This window comes from Hyaena hyaena, unplaced genomic scaffold (assembly GCF_003009895.1).
Source record: "Hyaena hyaena isolate Hyena2069 unplaced genomic scaffold, ASM300989v1 scaffold_205, whole genome shotgun sequence".
Taxonomy (NCBI): domain Eukaryota; kingdom Metazoa; phylum Chordata; class Mammalia; order Carnivora; family Hyaenidae; genus Hyaena; species Hyaena hyaena.
Genome location: NW_024080838.1, coordinates 344,213 through 358,639, shown reverse-complemented (window position 1 = coordinate 358,639; position 14,427 = coordinate 344,213). Strand labels below are relative to the sequence as shown.

The following is a 14,427-nucleotide window of genomic DNA, read 5'->3' as shown; positions in this document are numbered from 1 at the left end:
AAGAGCAGGTCTGAGAATGAAGCCCACATGGAGAAAAAAATGAGTTGAAAAAAAGAGGTAGATAAGCAGCGGAGAGGGGAAAAGGGAGGGAAAGAGGAAGAGAGATGGCCTTAGAATCCCTGCCACAATGGATCTAACAACACTGTTTCTGCTTGCTTCTAGATCTGCTATCTTATCTCCAAATATGTAGAGAGTCCTGCCACCATAAATACTTTAAGTTGCTCTCAGGAATTCTTTATAAATGGAATTATTTTCTTTTTTTTCTTGAGGGGCGATGGGAGCTTCCAGGCTCAGACACTTAGGGCTGAGTCACCGTAGCACACTACCCAATATCCTATTTAGTAATCTTATTCTAATCTTGCTCTATTAAATTACCTTTCGAACCTGACTTATTTAATAATTAGTTGAATAAAATGTTTGCCACATTTGTGTTCTATTTTGTCATTGTCACGTTTTTAATTTTTTCGAAAATGATAGTGCGGCAATATTAATCGCTCATTAAGATACACTGCCTCTTTGTATCACCCGCCTAATTAACTGGGTCCAGGGCACCCTCTTGAAGTCTTCCGAAGTCCTCTGCCAAGATCCTCTGAGAAAACCTTTCGCTTAATTTTTAACCTCCCACCTGCTGAAAACTCAGCCCCGGGAAGCTTCGGCTCAAGCAGAACTGAGGTCCGAGGGCGGTCTGGGCTGGAGGCGGGACCTGAGGGGGGCGGGGGGGCAGGCCTACGAGGGACGCCGTCGCAGGAGCCCACGCCCGTCGAGCCCCGCCCCGCGCTTCCCAGGGCCTCCCCTCGGGGCGGGCGGGGCGCGGCGCGGAGGGCGGCGGGGGCGGCGCCACGGGCCGGGAGGCGTGCCTGGGCGGGGCGCGCGTCAGCTGACTCCGCCGCTCGCGCGCTCGGCGCTTCCTCCTGGCGGTCCCCGCGGAGGTCAGGCGCCCGGGCCGCAGCTCCCGCACGGCAGAGCCCACCGGCCATGCAGCACCGCGGGCTGGGGCTGCCGGCGCTGCTGGCGCTGCTGGCGGCGCTGGCCCCGCGCGCCTCCGCCGTGCCGGAGCCGGCCCTGTGGCCTATGCCGCTCTCGGTGAAGACGTCTCCGCGCCTGCTGCGGCTCTCCCGCGACAACTTCTCCATCGCCAACGACCCCTCGTCCACCGCCGGCCCCACCTGCTCCCTCCTGCAAGAAGCGTTTCGGCGGTGAGCGCTCCCTGCACGCTGCGGGGCGGAGGCGGGGGGCGAGGCGAGGGGAACCCGGCGCGCCTCCCTTCACCCCCGCGGCCGTGCGCGCGCGCGGTGTTCCCCGTTGAGCAGATGAGGAAACAGTGCGGGGCCGGCCAGTGACCTGACCAAAGTGATAGGTCTAGAAGAGGGGAGAGCCGGCTCAGACACACAGCAGCTGAAACCCCCGCTCTTCCCCTCCCCCTCCTGCCTGCTCAGGGACATCCTGGGCGTCCAGGAGCCCTGGTTCGCGTGCAGGATACTGAGGGGAAGGAGTAGGTCGCTCAGAATCTGCCCGGCTGCGCCTCGGAGGGGAGAGTAGGGCGGATGGAGGGGCCGGGGCGTGGCAGCTTCTTACTTGAAGAGAATCCTAGGAGGAAAATGAGTGCTTCCTGCTTGGGGCCAGAATTCCCAGGTAGGTTGCGGTCTGCAGGCCATCTCCCCACCCCGCGGGCCAAATCGGCGAACAGTTCGGAAGGCAGAAAGGCCTCAGGTTGGAACATTGCCCCGAACTCCCAACATCTGTTTGTTAGGAAACGTTCGATGCTTTCATCTCATTACTTGGATATAATGGGGGCAGCGCAGTGTCTACTTTTCTTCGCCCAGCACGTCCTGTGCTTGCTCACCCGCCTTTCCGTGCCTGCAACCCCGCTGGCCGCAGCCGGGGTGAATCAGGTAATGAGGAGGCAGCCCACAGCCTGGCTGTGCCGACCGCACCAAGCAGAAGGCTGATTGCACTTGGCAGGTGTTTCCAGCAGCCTTTCTTTGGTGTCCCTCCTGGGTAGGTGGGACTGTCCTGAAGGCCGGTCGTGCAGGGAGGGCGTGTAATTTGGTGCTGGCTGCAGTGCACTTTCCTTACCCAGATATTTGTCTCTGTTCCCGGTGGGCATCATAGCTTCGTTTCGCCAGCTGCCTGCGGGACAGGCAAGAGAGCTGGTGGGAAAAAATGCAAAACCAGGGTAACACCTGCTTGCCCCCAGGTAGGCCTGCAGCGGTGAGCCCAGGCTACAGAGGCCCAGGCAGGCTTCTCTCCTTCACTTTTCTACAGCCAAATAAACACAGTTACCCTCGTTTAAGGCACACACTCTAATGAGCCTTTGGCACTGAGTCTGCTAACAGGTCAGAATGGCTAGAGGCCGGGTGCCTGGGCATCTAGCGAAGGAAAAAGTACGCCAAGGTCATCTTAAAGGAGGGTCGGGGCCAGGAAATGTTTTAAAGCACCAACACGCTTACCGTTTTTGCTTTGGGACTCAGTTTGTAAAATTGTATTTTCTTTCTGTGCCCTATTGTTAGTAAAACAAGGACGAGGTCGGGGGGGGGGGGTGGATAGGTTGAAATGACAAGATGATGGCAAGAGAGCACGGAAGTCAGGTTGACAGTGTCGTCGGATAACAAGGACCTGAGTCAGTTGTGAGATGGTGTGAAAACAAGGCTTGGCATTTCGAGGCAGTGCGGGTGATTATTTGGAGTTTGCCTAAATAGTCATGCCTGGTGTGTGAAGCAGCTGTTAATTATACCCTGCACGGTTAGGAAGCAGGTTATAAAACATTAGCCTTGATGGCTAAGACCTGAAAGCAGTCAGGGGAGCATTCTAGGAATTCAGGAAGGTCTCAGTATCTATTTCAGAGTAAAAGTGCGGTATGGAGGGACGAATGTAGGGATGATGGGGATATGCCGAAGGCTCTAGGTGGTCGGGAGCACACGCTGTCTAGGCCCTAGGCTGTTCAGGACCAGAGGCTCCTGTCTTTGAGGTGCCCAACTTACATCACAAACCCTGCTTTGAGACAGTATGTTTCTTGCAAGGAGAGAGTTGGGTCTGGTGCATGGCAGCTTCTTTAACTTGTAGAACAAGGTCCATCATGTGCTGGTCACTCACTTAAAAATTTTTTTTTAATATTCATTTTAGAGAGAGAGACCAAGGGGGGAAGGGCAGAGAGAGGGAAACACAGAATGCGAAGCAGGCTCCAGGCTCCAAGCTGTCAGCACAGAGCCCGATGTGGGGCTCACACCCATGAACCGTAAGGTCATGACCTCAGCCGAAGTCAGATGCTTAACCGACTGAGCCACCCAGGCGCCCCGAGTCACTCATTTTTTTAAATGACGAAATAGCTACACTTCCTTAGTTCCTGAAAGATAAAATGAACCCAAATACCTTGGATACCCTTTGAGTTTTCTGTTAGTTTTAATATCCAGGACGTTTGGGACAAGCCAGCACCTACTTCCGAACTCAGAACTTTAATTTCCTTTTTTAAAAAATTTACCTGTGATAAAATACATATAAGATTTTTTTTTGATTCATTCTTCTTTGAATGAATTTTTTACTCTCATAACCATTTTCTTTTGTTTATTTAAGAGAGTGAGCAAGCACACACAAGAGCAGGGGAGGGGCAGAGGGAGAGGGAGAGGGCTAGGGTCCCAAGCAGGCTCTGCACAGTCAGCACAGAGCCCCACACAGGGCTCAAAATCAAGAACTGTAGGATCATGACCTGAGCCGAAACCAAGAGTTGGACGCTTACCCTGCTGAGCCACCCAGCCACCCGGCATTTTAACCATTTCTTTTTTTTTTTTTTTTAATTTTTTAAATGTTTTATTTATTTATGAGAGAGAGAGAGAGAGGCAGTGTGAGCAGGGGAGGGTCAGAGAGAGAGGGAGATACAGAATCCAAAGACAGGCTTCAGGCTCTGAGCTAGCTGTCAGCACAGAGCTCAGTGCGGGGCTCAAACCTACAAACTGTGAGATCGTGACCTGGGACGAAGTCCAACATTCAACCAACTGAGCCACCCAGGCGCCTCGCCATTTTAACCATTTCTAACTATACAGTTCAGTGATCTTAATTTCCTTCTGAACCTGTCAAGGTTTTACCATGGAAGGGGTCCTCAGCATCATCGTCCATTCTCTTCTGTCACTGCTTTACTTCCATATGCTTCCAAACTCATTGGAATTTTCCTACCTCTCCTTTTCTGGAAATAACACAAGATATTCTTCCACTTAAGTAGCATACACAGCTTCCGGCTTATCACAATCTATAAAATGTTATTTAAATAATTGCTTTGAAGTCTACCTGGTCTTTTAGCACCTTTAAATGCTGTTTTCACATCCCCTTTCTCTGGTATTTGGGTACCAGCAGAAGGTAAATTTGCAAGGCCCTGGCGAGAATTCTATAGGCTGCTTACCTTCTTTTGGGCGGTTTATGTGATAGCTAAGATATTTTTTTTTGGAAGGTAACAGAAACTGTTTTAGTCAAGCTTAAGCAATAAGAAGACCTATTATCTCACACTTGAGGAAGTCCAAAATAGGATTCCACGGCTAGTTGACTAACTAGCTCAATAGTATTATTAGGGAATCCGTGTTCTTTCCATCTCTGCCACCTTTAGTGTGGCTACAACCGGTCCAGGTATCACATACAGAGAAGTGTGGCTTTTGTGGCTCAGTTAGCCTACGAAACTTCCTGCCACCACCACCCCTGATGCCCCACCTCTGTCACTGGTTACAATTGGCATGCCTACCCAAGAGTGATGGGATATTGGTTGGATTACTGGTTCTTAACAGTCACTGCCTGTGAGGCACTTGGAAGTGTGGGGGTACCTTCTAAAGTTCCCGTGCCTGTATCGCACTCTCAGAGATTCCGATTCTGAAGGTCTGGATAGCAGTATTTTCAAAAAGCTCCCCCGGAAATTCCAATGAGCACCTTGGGGTGAGAGCCTCTCATTGGACCAATACTGGGGGACGTGGATTGGAGGAACCCCACTGGGATGTCCACTCTCACATATGTATGTGAAACTTGGCTATGGTGCGGCGCTTTAAAAGTCTATTTGAATTCATTTCTCACGCAGGTATCATGAATACATATTTGGTTTCAACAAGAGGCAGCGTCGCCCTGCTAAACCTAATAGTGTGGTGGAGTTACAGCAACTTGTCGTCACGGTTGTCCTGGACTCAGAGTGTGATCTTTTCCCCAGCATCACTTCGGATGAGTCCTGTGAGTACCTGCGTGATGCCAGCCTATCATGTTCTGAGCTGCTCGTTGGGGACTTAAGTGCCGGAAACAGGTTCCATGCCATGAACTATTGTGAGCTCTTGGCCAATGAGTTTATAATTTTTATTTTTATTTTTATTTTTTTTTATAATTTTTATTTTTAAATATACCATTAAAGTCTGATGCCAAAAGTAATGTAGAACATTGTAAGTACAGTAAGTGAAGAGGAGGAAGTAAATCAGAAGAGGAGGAAGTAAATCATAACCCCAGCACTCAGTTGACCACTGTTATTTCAGATGTGGGTAGAGTAATACATTGAAATAGTATACATTGATAGAAGCATAAACATGATAAGTAATTACATTAAAATGGGGTAATTCTGTCTGGTTTTTGTATTTGGCTTTTTTTTTTTTTGTCTAACAAAACAAACATGTAATTAAATATTTTTCTATGACCTCGTTTTTAGTGCAGTAACTTAGTGTAGATAACTTATTTTTGGATATTAGGTAATTTCATAGCTTTTATTTTGAAGATAAATCTGTGTGTATGTCCATGATCTCTCTTTGTAACTTAATTTGACACAAAAATAATACAGAACTGGGGGTGGAGCTGGAGCTACTTCATCTCACAATATAAATGACACTTAGCTGTACATTTTTGTTGCCTGAAATGTTTCTGTAGGGCCTCCTGGCTGGGAATAATGTGGGATTACACCAGGGAAGCAAGGAGAGCAAAGTGACGTTTAGGTGATAAATGAAGTGCAGAGAGAACAGACTTGTGAGCTGGGCATAAAGATAGAAGGGATACCCCAGCTCTTAGTGAAAAGAGGGACTCCTTTGTCCTCAGACTCCCTTACTGACAGTAAAGTACATCTCTTCATCCTCTTAGTATAGATCAGATTTCTTAATAATACATCTCTAAAAAATAAGTTCATTTCTCAATTCTGTAGCTGTTCTTAAAAAAGAAACCGGATACTTGGGCAACAGCAGACACGTGATTTCAGTTGACTGCACTCAAGACACTTTATGAATTAGGTTTTACAATCTGAATTGAGATAGAAAGGGTCACTGACTTGCCAGGGAGTCTTTGCTGTCTGTTAGCAGTAGTGATGACATATTGTAAATTCTGGAAAATACAGTGTTTTGAGACTGGAGAGTTACAGCTTTTCGTCCACATAGCTTTGCAAACCTTCCTTATTCTGAAAGGTAAGTTTCTTAGGCAAAGCTGACGGTGAAGTTTTATGGTTGAAGGATAAACCAGTTTTAGTTTTGAACTAGCTGATCAAGATGATAAGAAAGTTAACACAGATCCAAATGATATCAACTGTTGCAGACTATAAGAAAACGTTGGAGGGAGTGACAGCTGTTACAGCTTTATGTATTAAAAAAATAAAAATATGTATTCCCTGTGAACCACTAGTTTCTCGTGCAGAGCATTAATTACACATAAGAGGGATGTTTGATACAGCTTGCATGTAATAGTGCAGTTATAAACAAAACTACATGTTCGTCACCGCAAGAATGACTTAAGTAGGTCTTGTCAATCCACACTAAAGAATTCAGCAGTGAAGAATAAAGAGGGAGAGTAAAAGAACAGACTTGGGGAGCTAGTCAAGGTGAACTGCTGGGTTGGACAGAGGGCACTGTTAATCATACGTGTATGTAAATAGCTAGGAAGAGGTCTGTTAACTGTTTCTTCTGAGGAAAGTAGAGGGAGTTGAATGGGAATCTCAAAGGCGATTGTAGCCTTACCTATTTTATTTTTAAAGAATAACATGTTGATGTTATTTGTATGCACACTCTTGAAAACAAAGTAATCACAGTGCAGAAAGTACAGAAGGGGATAACTGAAAAGTCAAAGGTGCTGCTCCAACCCCACATCAGGCAGGTAATCATTGTTAACACTAGTAATTTGGTTTTGAAAGAAAAATCGAAATTCTCCAGCTTAGGTGTCCATATGTTAAAAAAACAAAATCTCGTTTTAACTGCTTTCTCTTTGTGGGATTTGTGTTGAGTTGAATCAGAACCCTTGTTAAGATCAGCCAGTCCTCAACTATAGGAAAATAATAGGCATCAAGTACATGCAACATGTTAATGTGATTCTTTGTGTTATAACCCAGGAGTCTGGTGGTTAAGAACTTGATAGAGGTGGAGAGGAAACATGATTAGATGAACCTCAAAATAGCAATCCCTGCCTTAGCTTGGCCTTTAGCTAACTCAGCACTGCAGTAACTGCTACCTTGTCACAAGATTGTCACATGAGAGAGTCACGTGATTTTCGGCTGTTGACAGCATGGGTGGCGGTGGTGGAGGGTGATGATGTAGTCCAGATGTGATACTAAGTCATTAACCTGCAGCCCGCAACTGTCTTTACTGTGGCAGGGTCCACATCTGTCACACCCTTCAGCTTTCAGTCTCTCCGTACTGTCTGGTGCTCTGCTTTATCTGTGGTTGACTCAACTCCAAACCTCTCCAAAAGCCTCAAATGACTATTGGCACAGCCTTAGACAGAGTGTTACTTAAAAGATGGAAAGATGAGCACTGCCTCCCTGCCACCCCCCACCCCCCACCCCTACCCAGAAGCAGCCCACTGGAACCTGTCCTTACTGGGTGTGAAGCTTTTATTGATTGGGCCAAAGCTGAATTTAGCTCAAGTGAGTTAGGAGGTGAATCTTAAGGCAGATTTAGGCTAATAGTTGGGGAAGGTGGGTGCAAGGCAAGTAGAGAAGCACAAAAGTAGAAGAGAAATCGTAGAGAGGAGTCTCTGGTCTCGTTTGGTGGAGTCGGAGATTTGAGCGATACTTGGATGCTTCACAAGGAACTACGGAACTGAGGAACGTTTTACACTTTCGATTTAAAGTCATAGCTGAATTAGGAACCTACTCTGTTGAGGGGCAATGGAGAGAATAATTGTCCTGGAGGGGAAAATGAGGAAGTGTGGAGATGTCACCCAGATTTCTGACGCGAGCAATTCACCTGGTCAGAGGGCAGTGCGGTGCCTCACAGAGACGAAGGCACTAGGGACAGGCAGGGCAGCGTGGATCAGGAAAGAGGGGGAGCTCAGCTTTGGGTGTGCAGAGTTCAAGGAATCCACAGGATATCCCTGTGAGGAACACACAGGAGGCAGTTGGAAAAACAGGTCTGGAGCTCAGGAGAAAGGAATGGTCCAGAAATACCAATTACATGTGTCGAAAATGCACTGTGTTACTGAAGAAGTAACGGAAACTTCCCCCCCACCCCCATGCAGATACTTTACTTGTGAAAGAACCAGTGGCTTTCCTCAAGGCCAACAGAGTTTGGGGAGTACTACGAGGTAAGTTCTTTTCTTGTAAAGAAACATTTCTGTTTGGTGCTTTGGGAAATCAGGCACGGCAAAATTTTGGTTTCTTTGACTCTTTATGGATGCTTCGTCAAGTGTTTGCAAAATATTTCCATCAAACACATACACTTAGAGCACAGAAGGAAGATCGTCTGACATTTTTAAAAATGAGGGTTATTATAATCGTGAGTGTAAGTCATTCATGCCCTTGGGACTGTAGTGTTGACAGACCTTTAAATGGCTCAACCTGCTCTGAGTCGGGGATTTGGTTTCACTTTGTTTCACTGTCGTTTCTTGCTGCCTTCAGTAGCAAGGATCTCTCTCCCTTGACTTAAAAAAATTTACTTATTTACACACAAAAGGTTTCAGATTACTGAACCTACTAATGTGGAAGCCTAGGAACAAAGAGAAAAATAATTTCCCCAATAAAACATATTCTCCTGTCAGTCCATGTAGTGGTGATGTTTTGAACTTGGTAAGGTGAAGTGCTAGATGGCCTCGATACAGCATAAATGTGTGCCATCTCTTGTGACATTCCTTACACAGTCTGCGTGATTCTTACCCAGTGTCTCTCCTCAGAGTTGTTCCTGATTTTATTACCAGTTTTCACTGGGGAATGGGGTGATTCTGCTTTTGTTTCTTGGCCAGGAATCACTTGATCTGGAAAGTCTTGTGAGAAGACATGGCAAGGAGCAGTCAGCCACACGTGCCACAGTGGTGGGAAAAGGGAGGGGGCCCTCCCCGCATTTTAAGTTCCTGTGGAGTTAGGAACAGAACCAAGTTGATAGGGACAGTGTGAAAGATACACATACCAAGAGAGGTTGAGAGAAAACCTTTCTTAAAAGCTTTTTCTGAATTTCAGCCAGAGTCAGAATTTCAAAGTTTGGGTATTGGGACATTGACTTTTACTGTGCAAAAGCTTCTTTTACTTCATCTGATTTGAGGAGATAGTGTTGTACTAACTTGCAAATAGAAGGGTTTTAAAAAAGAATCATTTTTCAATGTGAGCTAACCAAAGTGACAGTAATTAAAAATACAAGTGGCCTTGGCTTTGATTCAGATTGTTATCTGAAATAAAAAAAATCATTGTGATCCTATATGTAATACTAATACCGTTTTAATCTTATTTCAAAATAGAACACGAAAATATTTATAGGTATTTACTACAAATGTAACTGTAATCATTATCATCTAGGTCATTTATATATGATGTAAAGTGGTTTTAAGCTTTTTAGTTTGATCTGCCTTTCTTGTATGAAGTTTGTTAGGGAAAAACTTGCTGTGATCCACATCAAAATAAAATAACTTTTGAGAACACTCAGTGATTAGACTCTAGTTCCTCGGGTTGCCTGGAGGGCTCAGTTGGTTGATTGCCCGTCTTCTGCTCAGGTCATGATCTCATGGTTCATGGGTTAGAGCCCTGTGTCAGCCTCTGTGCTGACAATTTGGAGCCTGGAGCCTGCTGCACATTCTGTGCCTCCCTCTCTCTGCAGCTCCCCTGCTTCCACTCTGTCACGGTCTCAAAAATAAATAAACGTTAAAAAAAAATTAAAAGAAAAAACTGATTTTCTCTTTAACGTCAGATGATCCAAGTAATGTTCTAAATAGCAAGTGTATTGAGTGTATTGCCACTTAACAGAAAATTCCAAAGTTCCTCTTCCCAGCTGGGGCCTGTATTTGTGGGGAGCGAGAAGATACAGCACAAATGACTTTGAATTTTTTTCTTTTCTATTTCCTGTCTTTTCTTTTTTTTAGGTATAATTGACATATAAAATTATTAGTTTCAAACATAACATTATAATGATTGAGTATTTATATATACTGCAAAACAGTCGCCACAGTAAGTCTCGCTAATATCTGTCACCAAACATAGTTGCAGAATGTTTTTTTCTTGGGGTTCCTGGGTGGCTAGTTGGTTAAAAATCTGACTCAGTTTTGGCTCAGGTCGTGATCTCATTAGTGAGTTCGAGCCCAGCATCAGGCCCTGTGCAGACATCATGGAGCTTGTTTGGGATTCTCTCTCTCCCTCTTTCTCTGTCCCTCACCTCCCCCCACATAAATTAATTATAAACATTTTTTTTCTCGTGATGAGAACTTAGATGCTTACTCTCTTATCAACTTTCACATAGGCAACACAGTACTATTAACTGAAGCCAGTTACTTATTTTACAAGAGAAAAATGTACCTTTTGACCCCTCACTCATTTTGCCTACTCCCACTCCACACCTCCGGCAACCACTAATCTGTCCTTTCTATCTATGAGATTTTTTTTTGAGATTCCACATATAAATGAGATCACAGGGCATTTGACTTATTTAGGAGCAGAATGTTGTCACGTTCCATCCATGTTGTCAGAATGGCAGCATTTTCCTCCTTTCTATGGATAAATAATATTCCATTGTATATAAATACCACATGTTCTTTATCTCCTCATTCACAGGCGGATAGCCTGTTTCCTTATCCTGGCTGTTGTAAATAATGCTGCAGTGAACATGGGGGCACATACATCTTTTCAAGTTATTTTTTTCATTTTCTTCAGATAAATACCCAGAAGTGGAATCACTGGATCATATGTAATTCAACTTTTAATTTTTTTTTCTTAATTTGAGAGAGCAAGTGGGGGACAGGAGCAGGCGGGGGTTGGTGTGGGGAGGAGAAGAGAGAGAGAGAGAGAATGAATAAATGAGAATCTTAACAGGCTCCAGGCTCAGCCACAGAGCCTGATGTGGGCCTTGATCCCAAGACCCTGCAGTTGTGACCTTAGCTGAAATCAAGAGTTGGTTGCTTAACCGACTGCCACACAGGTGCCCCTGTATTAATTTTTGGAAGGACCTCCGTATCATTTCCCACAGGGACTGCACCAATTTATATTGCCACCAACAGTGCACAGGGGGTCCCTTTTCTCTGCTTCCTCACCAACACTTTTTGTCTTTTTGTTAATAACTTTTCTTTCAGGTTTGAGATGGTATCTCGTGGTTTTAATTTGCATTTCCCTAACGATGACTGATGTTGAGCAAGCTCCTTTTCATGTACCCCTTGACATCTGTATATCTTCTTTGAAAAAAATGTCTTTTCAGATCCTCTAGCCATTTTTAGATTAGAGTATTTTTTGCTATGGAGTTATGAGAATTCTTCTTATAGTTTGGATATTAACTCCTTATCAGATACACAGTTTGCAGATACTTTCTGCCACAGAGTTGGCTGCCTTTTAATTTTGCTTCTAGTCTTTTGGGGAAGTTTTTTAGTAAATGTAGTCCCATTTTATTTTTGCTTTTGGTGTCAGATACAAAAAGTCACTGTGAAGACCTATGTCGAGGACCTTACCACCTATGTTTTCTTCTAGTAGTTTTAGTGTTTCAGGTCTTACATTCAAGTCTCTAATCAGTTTTGAGCTAATTTTTGTGTATAGTGTACGATAGTGGTCCTGTGTTGTTCTTTTTCACGTGGCTGTGGCTTTCCCAACATTATTTATTGAAAAGACTGTATTTTCTACGTTGTATGTTCTTGGTTCTTTTGTTGTAAATTGACCATGCATGTATGGATTTATTTCTGGGTTTTCTGTTCCATTATGTTGATCTGTGTGTCTGATTGTATGCCAGTACTATACTATTTTGATGACAGTAGCTTTGTCACATAGTTTAAAATCACGGATTATGTTACCTCCAGCTTCATTCTTCTTTTTCAAAGTTGCTTTGGTGATTTGAGGTCTTTTATGGTCCCATACAGATTTTAGGATTGTTTGTTGTATTTCTGTGAAAAATGCCATTAGAAGTTTGATAGGGATTGAACTGAATATGTACAGTGCTTTGGGTGATACGGGTATTTTTTTTTTTTTTTAATTTATTTCTAGGAGAGAGAGAGGCAGCGTGAGCAGGGGAGGGTCAGAGAGAGAGGGAGTCACAGACTGAAACAGGCTCCAGGCTCGGAGCTGGCAGTCAGCACAGAGCCCGACGCGGGGCTCGAACCCACGAACCGCGAGATCATGACCTAAGCGAAAGTCGGACGCTTAACCGACTCAGCCACCCAGGCACCCCGGGTGATACGGATTTTTTAATAGTATTCTTCTAGTCCATGAGCATGGAATATCTTTGCATTCATTTGTGTCTTCAGTTTCATCAGTGTCTTAGAATTTTCAGGGTAGAGGTCTTGGTTAAATCTATTCCTACATATTTTACTCTTTCTGGTACAATTGTAAAGAAGATCGTTTTCTTAATTTCTCTTTCTGATAATAGAGAAAAAGTTTTTTTGTATGTTGATTATCCTTCAACTTTACTGAATTCATGGATTAATTCTAACAGGTTTTTTTGTGGAATCTTAAGGTTTTCTACATACAACATCACGTCACCTGCAAATAGTGACCATTTTACTTCTTCATTTCTGATTTGGATGCCTTTTATTATTTCCTTTCTTGCTTAGTTGCTCTGACTAGCTCTTCTAATACGAAGTTGAATAAAAGTGGTGAGAGTGAGCATCCTTGTCTTGTTCCTGATCTTTGCATCATTGAGTCAGAGGTTAGTTGTGGGCTTATCACAGACGGCCTTTATTATGTTGAGCTACGTTACCTCTGTGCCCACTTTGTTTGGAGTGTTTATCATAAGTAGATACTGAATTTTGCCAAGTGCTTTTTCTGCATCTATTAAAGATCTTATGATTTTGTCCCTCATTTTGTTAATATGAAATATCACATTGATTTGCTGATGTTGAACCATCCCTGCATTTCTGGAATTAATTCCATTTGATCATGGCGTAGGATTCTTTTTAAGTATTATTGAATTCAGTCTGTTAACTATTTTCTTGAGGATTTTTGTATTGCTGTTCATCAGGGATATTGGCAAGTAATTTTCTTTTTCTTACCTGGTTTTGGTATCAGGGTAATGTTGGCCCTGGAAAATTAGTTTGGAAGTGTTGCCTCCTCTTTTGCTTTTGTTTTCTTGGAAAAGTGTGAGAAGAATTTGTGTTAATTCTTAAAATGTTTGGTAGAATTCACTTTTGAAGCCTGGTCCTGGACTTTGTCAAGAGGTTTTGGATTAATGATTTACTCTCTTTGTTAGTAAGCAGTCTTTTCAGTTTTTCTTTTTCTTTCAGATTCAGTTTTTGTACGATGCATATTTCTAGGATTTTATCCATTTGTTAGCAGAAATGGATAGTAAAAATCCTTATGTTGTCTAATTTGTTGGCCTATAATTGTTCATAGTAGTCGCTTAGCCTTATTATTTCTGTGGTATCAGTTATGTCTCCTGATTCGTTTCTTTTTTTTTTTTTTTTAATTTTTTTAATGTTTTACTTATTTCTAGGAGAGAGAGAGAGAGAGAGACAGCGTGAGCAGGGGAGGGTCAGAGAGAGAGGGAGTCACAGAATCTGAAGGAGGCTCCAGGCTCTGAGCTGGCAGTCAGCACAGAGCCCGATGCGGGGCTCGAACCCACAAACCGCGAGATCATGACCTAAGCGAAAGTTGGACGCTTAACCGACTAAGCCGCCCAGGCGCCCCTCCTGATTCGTTTCTGACGTTGAACTATTCTTAGGTTAAAATTTTCCCTGGCTTTATACTTGTCAGCTAGAATGATGAATTATGGTAAAGTTGGGGCACCTGGCTGGGTCAGTCAGTGGAGTGATCTCAGGGTTGTGGGTTAAAGCACAATGTTAGGTGTAGAGATTGCTTAAAAATATTTAAAAAAGAAAATAGTAAAGTCAAGGGCAATTAGAAGAATGGCCTATAATAGAGTGTATTAAGGAAACAATCCACTTGAGTGAAAAATGTTCAGGAGATACTCTTTGTAGCTATGAGTAAAACATTTTTGAGTTTTAAGTTGGGCTCTTATTTATACTTTCATGGTGTTTTTGATCCTTTTCCCTCACTCTGTTAAGTTTATATACCTTCTAATACTTTGTTTTAATGTTTGTTTATTATTTCTGAGA

At 43.6% G+C, this 14,427-nt stretch overlaps 1 protein-coding gene across 1 annotated transcript in view; it reads left to right on the top strand.

Annotated features, from left to right (window-relative positions):
• HEXB (hexosaminidase subunit beta) overlaps nt 1-14,427 on the top strand; it is a 33,369-nt gene that overhangs the window by 2,602 nt on the left and 16,340 nt on the right. Inside the window, exons 2-4 of the mRNA XM_039242063.1 lie at nt 641-1,196; nt 5,051-5,196; nt 8,440-8,505. Of these exons, the coding sequence (XP_039097994.1) occupies nt 641-1,196; nt 5,051-5,196; nt 8,440-8,505 (768 nt within the window). The remainder of the gene's footprint in view (nt 1-640; nt 1,197-5,050; nt 5,197-8,439; nt 8,506-14,427) is intronic.